The sequence below is a fragment of the Amblyraja radiata genome, chromosome 12, assembly GCF_010909765.2.
Source record: "Amblyraja radiata isolate CabotCenter1 chromosome 12, sAmbRad1.1.pri, whole genome shotgun sequence".
NCBI lineage: Eukaryota > Metazoa > Chordata > Chondrichthyes > Rajiformes > Rajidae > Amblyraja > Amblyraja radiata.
In genome coordinates, this window is record NC_045967.1 from 41246520 (window position 1) to 41259720 (window position 13201).

At 41.1% G+C, this 13201-nt stretch overlaps 1 protein-coding gene across 3 annotated transcripts in view; it reads left to right on the forward strand.

Moving 5' to 3' along the window:
• Positions 1–13201, forward strand: part of taf1 (TATA-box binding protein associated factor 1) — an 81840-nt gene that overhangs the window by 30676 nt on the left and 37963 nt on the right. For all 3 annotated transcript variants that reach the window (XM_033030614.1, XM_033030616.1, XM_033030615.1), the window contains exons 15-21: positions 6810–6983; positions 7767–7871; positions 10264–10464; positions 10690–10831; positions 11688–11818; positions 12040–12120; positions 12896–13045. In XM_033030614.1, coding sequence (XP_032886505.1) covers positions 6810–6983; positions 7767–7871; positions 10264–10464; positions 10690–10831; positions 11688–11818; positions 12040–12120; positions 12896–13045 — 984 coding nt within the window. The remainder of the gene's footprint in view (positions 1–6809; positions 6984–7766; positions 7872–10263; positions 10465–10689; positions 10832–11687; positions 11819–12039; positions 12121–12895; positions 13046–13201) is intronic.

Here is a 13201-nt window from a genome sequence, read left to right on the forward strand (position 1 = left end):
TCTTTTACTCCAACCTACAGTGCTCCCCATAATGTTCCGGACAAAGACCCATCATTTATTTATTTGCCTCTGTACTCCACAATTTGAGATTTATAATTGAAAAAAATCACATGTGGTTAAAGTGCACATTGTCAGATTTTAATAAAGGCCATTTTTATAAATTTTGGTTTCACCATGTAGAAATCACAGCAATGTTTATACATAGTCCCTCCATTTCAGGGCACCATAATGTTTGGGACATAGCAATGTCATCTAATTGAAAGTAGTCACGTTTAGTATTTTGTTGCATATTCTTTGTATGCAATGATTGCCTGAAGTCTCCCGATTCATGGACATCACCAGTTGCTGGGTGTCTTCACTGGTGATGCTCTGCCAGGCCTTTATTGCAACCATCTTTAGCTAATGCATGTTTTGGAGGTTAGTCCCCTTCAGTTTTCTCTTCAGCATATAAAAGGCATGCTCAATTGGGTTCAGATCGGGTGATTGACTTGGCCACTCAAGAATTTACCATTTTTTAGCTTTGAGCTAAAAAATAGTCTTTGGAGCCTACCAGAAAGAAGGCAATTCTGGATTTAATGTTGTCTAATGAACCAGGATTTGGTAAGGGAACACGAGGTAAACGAGCTATTAAGAGGTAGTGACCACAATATGATACGTTTCAATCTACAATTTGAGAGGGATGAAGGGAAAATCGGATGTGTCAATATTACAATTGAACAAAGAGGACTATGGAGCCATGAGGGAGGAGCTGGGCAAAGTTGACTGGAAAGATACCCGAGCAGGGATGACAGCGGAATAACAATGGCAGGTATTTCTGGGAATAATACAGAAGTTGCAAGATCAGTTCATTCCAAAGAGGAATAAAGATTCCAAGGGGAGTAAGGGGCAACCGTGGCTGACAAGGGAAGTCAGGAACAGTATAAAAATAAAAGAGAAGAACTATAACATAGCAAAGATGAGCGGGAAGCCAGAGGATTGGGAAACTTTTAAAGAGCAACAAAAGATAACTAAAAAGGCAATACTGGAGAAAAGATGAGGTATGAAGGTAAGCTAGCCAGGAATATAAAAGAGGATAGTAAAAGCTTCTTTAGGTATGTGAAGAGGAAAAAATTAGATAAGACCAAAGTTGGACCCTTGAAGACTGAAACAGGTGAATTTACTATGGGGAACAAGGAAATGGCAGACAGGTTGAACAGGTACTTTGGATCCGTCTTCACTAAGGAGGACACAAACAATCTCCCTGATGTATTAGTGGCCAGAGGATCTAGGGTGACGGAGGAACTGAAGGAAATTCACATTTGGTAGGAAATGGTGTTGAGTAGACTGATGGGACTGAAGATTAATAAATCCCCAGGGCCTGATGGGCTGCATCCCAGGGTACTTAAGGAAGTGACTCTAGAAATTGTGGACGCATTGGTGATCTTTTCCCAATGTTCTATAGATTCAGGAGCAGATCAACTAGGAAAATGGACAAGGGAGAGCCAATGGATGTGGTGTACCTGGACTTTCAGAAAGCATTTGATAAGGTCCCAAATAGGAGATTAGTTGGCAAAATTAGAGCACATGGTATTGGGGGTAGGGAACTGACATGATAGAAAATTGGTTGGCAGACAGGAAACAAAGAGTAGGGGTAAACGGGTCCCTTTCAGAATGGCAGGCAGTGACTAGTGGGGTATCGCAAGGCTCGGTGCTGGGACCACAGCTATTTACGATATACATTAATGATTTAGATGAAGGGATTAAAAGTAACATAAACAAATATCCAGATGACACAAAGCTGGGTGGCAGTGTGAACTATGAGGAGGATGCTATGAGGATGCTGGGTGACTTGGAATGGTGAGTGGGCAGATGTATGGCAGATGCAGTTTAATGTGAATAAATGTGAGGTTATCCACTTTTGTGGCAAAAACAGGAAGGCAGATTATTATCTGAATGGTGTCAAGTTGGGAAAAGGGGAAGTACAACGAGATCTGGGGGTCCTTGTTCATCAGTCACTGAAAGTAAGCATGCAGGTACAGCAGGCAGTGAAGAAAGCGAATGGCATGTTGACCTTCATAACAAGAGGAGTTGAGTATAGGAGCAAAGAGGTTCTTCTGCAGTTGTGCAGGGCCCATGTGAAACCACAGCTGGAGTATTGTGTGCAGTTTAGGTCTCCAAATTTGAGGAAGGACATTCTTGTTAAATGAGGAAGCGCAGCGTGGGTTAATTCCTGGGACGGCAATACTGTCATATGTTGATAGAATGGAGCGGCTGAGCTTGTATTTTCTGGAATTTAGAAGGATGAGAGGATATCTTATTGAAACATATAAGAATATTAAGGGTTTGGACACACTAGAGGCAGGAAACATGTTCCCGATATTGGGGGAGTCCAGAACCAGGGGCCATAGTTTAAGAATAAGGGGTAAGCCGTTTTGAACGGAGATGAGGAAAATCTTTTTCACACAGAGGGTTGTGAATCTGTGGAATTCTCTGCCTCAGAAGGCAGTGGAGGCCAGTTCTAGGATGCTTTCAAGAGAGAGTTAGATAGAGGTCTTAAAGATAGCAGATTCAGGGGATATGGGGAGAAAGCAGGAACGGGGGTACTGAATGTGGATGATCAACCATGATCATATTGAATGTCGGTGCTGGCTCGAAGGGCCAAATGGCCTACCCCTGCACCTATTGTCTATTGTCCTTTGGATAGGATGTCTATACACTTCAGAATTCATTATGCTACTGCCATCAGCAGTTGTATCATAATGAAGATAAGTGAGCAGCCATACATGCCCAGGCCATAACACCCCCACCACCGTGTTTCACAGATGAGGTGGTATGCTTTGGATCTTGGGCAGTTCCTTCTCTCCTCCATACTTTGCTCTTGCCATCACTCTAATATGTTAAACTTCGTCTCATCTGCCCACAAGACCTTTCTTCAGAACTGCGGTTGCTCTTTTAAGTACTTCTTGGCAACCTGTAACCTGGCCATCCTATTTTTGCCACTAACCAGTGGTTTGCATCTTGCAGCGTAGCTTCTGTATTTCTGTTCATGAAGTCTTCTGTGGACAGTGGTCATTGACAAATCCACACCTGACTCCTGAAGAGTGTTTCTGATCTGTCGGGCAGGTGTTTGTTTTTTTTTCTTTATTATAGAGAGAATTCTTCTGTCATCAGCTGTGGAGGTCTTCCTTGGCCTGCCAGTCCCTTTGCGATTAGTAAGCTCACCAGTGCTCCCTTTCTTCTTAATGATGTTCCAAACAGTTGATTTTGGTAAGCCTAAGGTTTGGCTGATGTCTCAAAGTTTTATTCTTGTTTCTCACTCATAATGGCTTTGACTTTCATTGGCAAAACTTTGGCCCTCATGTTGATAAACAGCAATAAAAGTTTCCAAAGGTGATGGAAAGACTGGAGGAAAGACTAGGTGCTGAGAGCTCTCTTGTACCAACATTAAGGAGGCAATTAAACACACCTGAGCAATTACAAACACCTGTGAAGCCATGTGTCCCAAACATTATTGATGAAATATTGTACAATAAGACCGCTCAGAAAATAAAAGTAAGCTATGTCATGGTTTTAATGTTGCAAGAGAAAGAACTTAAGGTTTTCAAAAACACATGGCCCTGTAGAAACAGAGCACAAAGACCTTCACACACACACAGGGCACAGATGGTTTATCAAAACATGAAAACGCTAATCCAAACATGCATTGGCCAAACACATAATTCACTGTTGTTATAGAGGCCTCGTTTATTGCTCTGAAGCAGTTACAAAGTTGCAAGGAATTTATAATCTTGTATTGAAAAGAAGTTGTATCTTAAAAGCCAGAGCCCATTTGCTCTTTCTCGATGTCACATTCCTGTGTAGTGCTGTAACAACATGGCTCAGGGTTTATGACTGTTTATACTAAGTCAAAGACAACAAGGCTGGAAAGATAATGGATTATGTGATTCATTCTTTTGCTACATTTAATTATACTTATGTTGAGATAAGAAATAAGACGTGTGCAAGGGAGTTAGGGTCGCCTGAAGGGGAAAGGTGTTCAGGTGATGGTTATGTGACCTTTGTATAAGTTTGACTTCTTATGTTTATAGAAAATGGAGAAGGCGACTTTGCTCTGAGATGATAGTGATTGTGGTCTGCAGCTGTAACATTGCAATTGCTCTGTAATGCTATTAGTGAGGAACACAGTCGTAAAGAGGCCCAACAGATGAGATTGAAGCTCTTTTTTCCCCCCCGAGAGATAAAAGGAGAGGGGGAGACTGTAAGTTAGAATGAAGCTAAATTTGAGCTTGGCAAGAAACACTTATCGTCAACAAGCTGGACAGTTATATGGCCCCGGTGTGCTTGGAGTTAGGAGGTGTGTGATTGGAATCAACTTACAAATCTTTGTAGACTTTGTAAAGATAAGGCAAACTTATATATTTAATGTTTGTAATACATAGGTGATTGTATTTTAACTATGTAATTTGTAGTGAAACCATTTGTGAAATGTATTGTGTTTTAATTAGGATTGTAAACATTAGACCTTGTTTAGATCTGTAGTTTTAAAAATAACTTTATTCCCGAGAATGGGAACATGTGTCTTGTTTGTATGAATTGTGTGATTGTTGTATTATATGTGTCTTATATTTTGAGGGGTGGTCACTGAGAATTGAGCCCACTTTTCTGTGGTTTCACTTTGTGAAATGAAATGATTCTAAACAAAGAAGGTAAAAACCACGAGGCAAAGAAGGGTTAAAAAGAAGCCAGTGAGGGGTCATGTGACTACAACTGTTGCAAATCACCAGAAGGACTCAGATGATTCGTAAATAGCTTGCCATACCCTCTGTACCGCGACTGTCTAATACCTATATAATGCCTTGATTTTGTACCAGAGAGAGAGTTCTCCTGACTTGCCCCTGAGCCGTTGGCAGGTTCAGAGAATTATCGCAGCGTTGCAATAACGAAGTATTAAGCTGAGACAAGTGTTTGAGTCAAGTTTTCTTGAACTAGATTGACGTAAAATAATCCGATTCGTCATTATGATGCCCTGAAATGTGGGGACTATATATAAACACAGCTGTAATTTCTACATGGTAAAACCAAAATGTATAAAAATAGCCTTTAATAAAATCTGAAAATGTGCACTTTAGCCACATGTGATTTTTTTTTCTATTACAAATCTCAAATTGAGGAGCACAGAGGCAAATAAACAAATGATGGGTCTTTGGCCCAAACAATATGGAGGGCACTGTATGTTTCATGTCATTCCTTTAATAATACATCCAGTTTCTCTAGAGCAAGAAAGATTGCTCTTATGTAACTGCAAAAAAAAACCTTGTTAAATTCAACACTTCTCTGGGTGTAAACCACTTCAATGTTATCCCAGCTACCTCCTCACTCCGATAATTCGGAATGGACCTCCTGTCCTCTTCTAGATTTGTCTACAAACTGCCTTCACATTACAAATAAGACCTTACCCATTATGTCAATCTTGGATATTTTATTGTTGACTAGACCGTTGGGTCTGCTCCCCCAATGGTGTGCGTTGGGGAGCTGATGAAACTGTTTGAAATGAGGCCCCTCCCCCTGATGTTACTGGAAGGTGGTGGTGGCAGCAGCTCGCGGGGGGACGTCACTCGCAGCACAGACGCAGCATGCAGAGCTCGCAGAGCCATTGTGACGTAATCAGCCAAAGGCGCTCGGTTTTATTTTCAAAGAGATTTCAGATTTGTGAACATTTTGATAAATAACTCAGGAAATAAAACATGAATTTTTCAGATAAGACAATTTTGCACTCCACTGGGATAAAACTCTACAGGAATATGTAAAAATGTTCCCGTTTGCGCGTCGTTTTTTCGAGTAGATGTGATCAGACATAAACAAATAAAAACATACACACACACACCCCCCCCCCCATTAAGTAATACTTGGCCCTTTTTCAGTATCCTTTCCGTTACTGATGGGATGTTCATCCATATTCTATTCCTCTGCAAGCTTAAATTATTCCATTGATATTTTTCTGCACTGCTGTGCTATTGCTCAGTCACTGGCCTTGCCTCAGCAAATGTTTACTGGGCATCCATTGACTATCTACATCAATGATATTGGATTTTCATCCTCATTTCTAAATATATAAATGATCTTATACTACTTATAACTTTTGAACTTTCTCCATCCTAATATCTTTGTGTATGTTCTCCTCAACTCCAGTTCCATTAACCATGCATTGTCCTTTTCTAGTGCATTTATGTACAAACCATAAATAATAGAGGATGGCTAGTATTTGACAATATGCTGAAAGTCCAACACTATCAGAAATACAAAGGAAATTCGGGTAAATAGATCAAATTGCAAGGATGAGCATAGCAATAGCAAGGAATACAGAGCAATAATATTTTATGTTGATAAATGCAAGTTGGTGTACAAAATTTCAGTATCAGCTCATAAAGTTGTTTGCCTGGTCAAGGATAAACAGACCAAGGGATTTCTCAAAGTTGTTTACATTTTTGTTGTTAGATTTCTTTATGGGGTAAAAAAGTAAATCAAGTGAAAAGTTGAACTAGTTTGAACTTCTGTAGGTCCACAAAATCACGACCCAACAACAGATGTTGGGAGAAACCTGGCCTTGTGTGAGAAAATTGAGCACAGGGAAGTGGGGAGAATATTGCTTTACTCAATGGGTTGTATGGCCTCATTTTATTTCATAAGGAAATATGAGTATCTGTGAAAATATTAGTATCTGCACTTCATTGGCACATTTCTTTGGTATTTCTTTCTATTCTGTTTGATAATATGCTCTGTGTTTTTTCAAAATTGATCAGGCTGATGTCCTCTTTCTGATTTACTTCTAGATGCGTGAGCAAGAACGTCAGGCCTCTGGCGGTGGAGAAATGTTCTTCATGAGAACTCCTCAAGATTTGACTGGTAAAGACGGTGACCTCATTCTTGCGGAGTATAGTGAAGAATACCCACCACTTATGATGCAAGTTGGAATGGCAACTAAAATCAAAAATTATTACAAACGAGTGAGTTGAAATTTATTACAGAATTATTTTACAGGAAAGGTACTATGCATATTAATGTTTACTTTATCCACTCTGAGTACAGATTCATGACTCAAACCGGAGAACAAGTAGAGAAACCTTTCATTGAAACTGGCATTTCATTTCAGTTGACATTTAAAGTTTTGGTTTACATAAGTTTTGGTCTCCTAATCTGAGGAAATACATTCTTGCCATAGAGGAAGTACAGAGAAGGTTCAAAAGACTGATTCCTGGGATGGCAGGACTTTCATATGAAGAAAGACTGGATAGACTCGGCTTGTACACGCTAGAATTTAGAAGATTGAGGGGGGATCTTATAGAAACTTACAAAATTCTTAAGGGGTTGGACAGGCTAGATGCAGGAAGATTATTCCCGATGTTGGGGAAGTCCAGAACTAGAGGTCACAGTTTAAGGATAAGAGGGAAGTCTTTTAGGACCGAGATGAGAAAATCATTTTTTACACAGAGTGGTGAATCTGTGGAATTCTCTGCCACAGAAGGTAGTTGAGGCCAGTTCATTGGCTATATTTAAGAGGGAGTTAGATGTGGCCCTTGTGGCTAAAGGGATCAGGGGGTATGGAGAGAAGGCAGGGATGGGATACTGAGTTGGATGATCAGCCATGATCATATCGAATGCAGGCTCGAAGGGCCGAATGGCCAACTCCTGCACCTATTTTCTATGTTTCTAAATGTTTGAATTTTTGAAATTCTAAAATTGCTAAATATGCCATTTATGTAATTGGATTGTATTATTTTACATTACAGAAGCCAGGCAAGGATCCTGGTGCACCTGACTGTAAATATGGAGAGACTGTTTATTGCCACACTTCTCCATTTCTGGGATCTTTACATCCAGGCCAGTTATTGCAGGTATGTATGATTCTGCATTAGATTGAATGCAAAATGATGAGCAGCTAAAATGAAATATTAGGTAATTTGAACAATACCCAAAAAGATGCAGTGCTGGAGTAACTCAGCGGGTCAGGTAACATCTCTGGAGTACATGGATAGATGACGTTTCAGGACGGGGCCCTTCTTCAGACTGATTGTGGTAGGGAAATAAAGCTGCATCACACATGGAGGCAGGACATTGCCTAGCAAGTAATAAAAACAAGGAACTGCAGATGTTGGTTTACAAACAAAAGACATAAAGTTGTGAGTAGCAGCGAGTCAGACAGCTTTTCTGGGCGGGGGGGGGAAGAAAGCTGGAAGAGCAGAGGGGCAGGATAAAGCCTGGTAATTAACAGATGGATGCAGCTGAGGGGGGAGTTTGATGGACAGATGGTTGGAGAAAGGTCAGAGATGAGATGAGAAGGTGTGAGACAAAAAGATTGAGGAGTTGCAAATTGTCAAAGCCTTTGCTATTTGTAAAAAAAATTACTAGGGGAAGGGATATAGGTGGAAGGGGGTGGGAGGAGGAGAGGAAGAAATATATGGGGGGGGAGAAATATGTGTGAGTTTAGGTGGGTCACAAGGGAGAGAGGGATGGGGGGGGGAAAGAAAGGGAGAAGGGGCGGGTTCTAATGAGCAAAATTAGAGAATTTAATCATGAGTCAAGAGTATTTCATTGTCACACGTCCCGAAGTAGAACAATTAAATTCTTACTTGCAGCAGCACAACAGATATGTGTAAACAGAACTCTGTAAACACCATTATACACAACAACAAAAATAAAATAACAGTGCAAAGACAAAAACAATGTCTCCAAGTCGATGTAGTTCAGAGCTTCTCAGGCTCCAATACCTTTTTCCCCAATGGCAGGAATGAAATAAGAGCGTGACAAGGGTGGTGTGGGTCTCTGATGATGCTGGCTGCCTTTTTGAGGCAGCGACTCCTGTAGATCCCTTCGATGATGGGGAGGTCAGGACCTGTGATAAATTGTTGTTCATACTGTAAGCTATCCAAGCGGAATATGAGGTTCTGTTCCTTCAACCGGAAGATTCAGTAGGCGGGTCGAGCGCAAGCCACACATTTGCGCTCGGTTTGCCTCGGGCCACTGCATCTCCTGCATGCTAACCATTTTAACTCTTCATCCCATTCCCATACTAGGACATAGGTGCAGGAGGAGACCATTCGGCCCTTCGAGCCAGCACCGCCATTCATTGTGATCATGGCTGATCGTCCCCAATCAAAAACCCGTGCCTGCCTTCTCCCCATATCCCTTGATTCCAATAGAAACAACTGACCTTTCTATCCTGAGCCTCCTCCATTGCCAGAGTGAGGCCACACGTAAACTGGAGGAACAGCACCTCATATTCTGCTTGAGCAAATTGCAACCCAACGGTATGAACATTAAATTCTCCAATTTTAGGTAACTAAAAACGTTGGGGGTGGGGGGTGTTGTTTGTCAGTAAATTACCTAAAATTGGAGAATTCAATGTTCATGCCTTTAGAAACCGATGTGGAACCATCCTCGACATATCATATTTTGCGTTTCACAGTGATCGTTGTCATTGTTCATATTTATCAGTTTGCTTATACTCACTTGAACAACTCAATGCTGGGAACATATTTTTATTGCTACTCGCCTTTCCAGTATTAAAAGGCATATTACAATTATTTTTCAGGTTTAAGTTGAAGATTTTGGCTCATTCCACCTGCTTAATATGTCCTGCACAAATCTACTGCAAATTAGTTGATTATAGATGACATGGAATGGCATATTTACATTAAGTTAGGATAGGGTCTGGGTTTGATAGAACATCAGAAAGAAGATAATACAATACAGTTTCTGTACTACAAGAACTAGATTTATTGTTCAGATTCCAACGTTGAGCCTTGAAGCCATAATCTTTTGATTAAAAAACCAGGCAATAGCGATGAGACTACAGACAACTCAACGAGAGACAAAGTCACCTAAACAGAGATGTCTCAAGTAGTTGCAGCAGAGGGATTTAGCATTTAATGAAATTAGAACCATGATAGTGCGAGTAGAATCCAGATATAGGACAGAACACGATGGGTGCTGTGTCCTGGCATACATCTTTAATCCATTATTTTATTTTTAAAGACCTTTTTCAATGAAAAAAGTTTTAAAATAACCATGGTATCGTAACTTTGTGATATGAATCTTCACCGGTGATGCTTTGTCTTCAAGTTTGGTCTACATTTGAGGTTCATTGATTCCTAAATTATATTAATTTGTGAAGTTCCGAAATGTAAACTAAGTCGATAAAGAAGGGGACAACACTGAACATAGGTCGTTGAAATATAAATAGAATAATTTGAGTTTTAATTGATGGCTCTTCATTTGTTTTGACAGGCATTTGAAAACAACCTCTTCCGTTGTCCAATATACCTACACAAGATGCCAGAAACTGATTTTCTGGTAATCCGAACTCGTCAAGGATATCATATTAGAGAGCTAGTTGATATATTTGTTGTAGGCCAGCAATGTCCGCTTTATGAAGTTCCTGGTCCAAATTCAAAACGTGCAAACACACATGTGCGAGATTTTCTTCAGGTAAGCATGATGATAATATTGAATAATTCTCATATTTCATTTTAAGGAGGCCTTTTGACCCATGAGGTCTACCCCAGCTCTCAGAACTTTCCCATGAGCCCCATTCCCCAATTTACATTCCTGAAACCTAATCTGTCCCACATGCCCATTAATTTAGAGCTAACTTAGCTTGTAAATTGTAACCCTTTATAAGACTGATATACAATATTTGCTAACATTTTATAGGTATTTATTTACCGTCTTTTCTGGAAAAGTAAGGATCGCCCACGTCGAATCCGCATGGAGGACATAAAGAAGGCATTTCCTTCCCATTCTGAGAGCAGCATCAGAAAGCGATTAAAGTTGTGTGCAGACTTTAAACGGACAGGTATAAGCTTTTGAATGTACACAGTAATGCGCTCATGCATTACTTCAAAATTATTACAACATATATATATATATATTGGGGGGGATTGAGAGAGAGGAGGGGGTAGGGTGGGAGGAGGAGGGAGTGTGGGGTGGAGGGGAGGATAGAGGGTGAGGAGGGGGGAGCGGGAGAGGTAGGGAGTGGGGATAGAGGGAGAGGAGGGCAGTGGGGGGTGGGATAGGGGGAGAGGAGGGGGTAGGGAGGGGAGAGGGGTTATGGAGGGAGGGAGTGACTGAGGGTAGGGGAAAGAAGAGGGAGGGGTGAGTGATTGAGTGGGAGGGGAGGAGGAGAGGGGAAAGAAGGGAGGGTGAAGGGGAGGGAGTGCTGGGGGATGAGGAGGAATGGAGGAGGATCGGGGTAGGAACAGAGATGGCGAGGTAATGGAGGAGGGGAGGGAGGGGATGAGGGGAGGAAGCAGAGGAGGGTTGGTGGAGGGTAGGGAGAGAGAGGACAATGGAGTAGGCGAATAGGGACTGAAGAGGGAGAGTGAGATGCGTTCACATTGACCTTATATTTTAAATTATTGCCATTTTAAACTTTAAAAATGTCATCCGCGCCTGCACAGTTTGGGCTATGGGTGAGTGGAGGAATATTGTGTTGGGGGAACGGACCCAACGGGTCCGCACTTTGGCCTAGTTGTATTATAGTAATGTAAAGCTGACTATTGTTACAGCAGTAATAGAAAGAACCTCGGTCATATTATTTCAGTATTGTAAGGCTTGTAGCCAAATTACTGTATATGTACTGAACAGGAGCCTTCTGTGTTACTTTATAAACATACTTTATTACATTACATTACTTCAATCTGCCTTTGAAGGGATGGATTCAAACTGGTGGGTGCTAAAACCAGACTTCCGATTACCAACTGAAGAAGAGATTCGAGCCATGGTATCTCCAGAGCAGTGCTGTGCATATTACAGCATGTTAGCAGCAGAGCAGCGTTTAAAGGTTAGATGAAACATAGCAATTATGAAACATTCAGTTTAGTACTCTGTGTTCCATTTATATACCATTCACGCCGGCAGGCAAAATACATTGTTCAAATGAAAACAATCTATGTTTTGCTTCTAAAATAAATCTCTGTTTGAAAGTAATTATTGGATTTTATCAAATAAACTTATCACTGAATGTTGATTGACTGCACTAACTTACATATTCAATACTTGCAGGATGCTGGATATGGTGAAAAATCATTCTTTGCACCAGAGGAGGAGAATGAAGAAGAATTTCAGTTGAAGATTGATGATGAGGTATCAGAAAGGACACTTAATTCCTTAAAGTAAAAACTTCAACGCTTGAAATTATAATAATGCACATAAGCTCTAGACGTCACTGCATGGTACTCCCATGGGATGCAATGATCATGTGGCAACTCTGCCTCAGGATAATCATAGGCACTCAAAAACAGTTGAAGTATGGGAACAGATGTAGGACAGTTGTACAATAACTGTTGTACATTCCTGTCTGACGTAAGGATACAAAATGGATCAAAAAGTCAAGGGTAGTATTAGATCCTGAGCGGTGTCATATAAGCTTGCCAGACAAAGTAGCAAACTTGATGATTGGATTAGTTTAGATATCAGTAGAGGATAAATCCTTGATTAGCTCCCGATCCATGCAATCCTCAGGCTGCTGCAGGGCCTCCAGTTGCCCACTTTATAGACACATCGACCTGCGAATGCGCTATCCCTCGTACAAGAACTGGGGGGAACCACAAATGAAATGTGTTAAAAGTGGGCTGTGTTAAAATGGAATACCTTGCTTGTTCAAAACAAAGATTTTCACTGTGAGTTGTCACATGTGACAATAATGTATCATCGTCATCATCACCCCTCAGCCACCTTGCACTGGGGCGCTTCTCACAGTCAACCTCGGAACAACCACAGCACCTCCAAGGGCACGGGAGGCGAGCCTACAGTCTGCACACCAGCATAGATCCTGTCCTAAGTCCATAGCCATCGTTATCTTGAAGGACAAGACCAAGGGCATATTTGCTGACCTTTCCATCATCTCACCCTCTTGCAGGTCAGAACGGCACCTTGGAATACAACTCGGGCGTTCATTGCTGCAATGAAGGGCAAGTGCCTACTGGAGGTTACAGGAGTTGCTGATCCTACTGGCTGTGGTGAAGGATTTTCCTATGTCAAGGTTCCCAACAAACCACAGCAGCAGAAGGTAATATCTTGGAGTTTGAGTACTGTTCTTCTATTTCTACTGACTATTTACTGCAATGGAAACTTTTTATCAACCATTGCAGCAACCATTTTACTTTTCATACTGCTTGTTATTTGTAGCATCAGTAGATGTATGGAATGCATCTTAAGTGCCTAC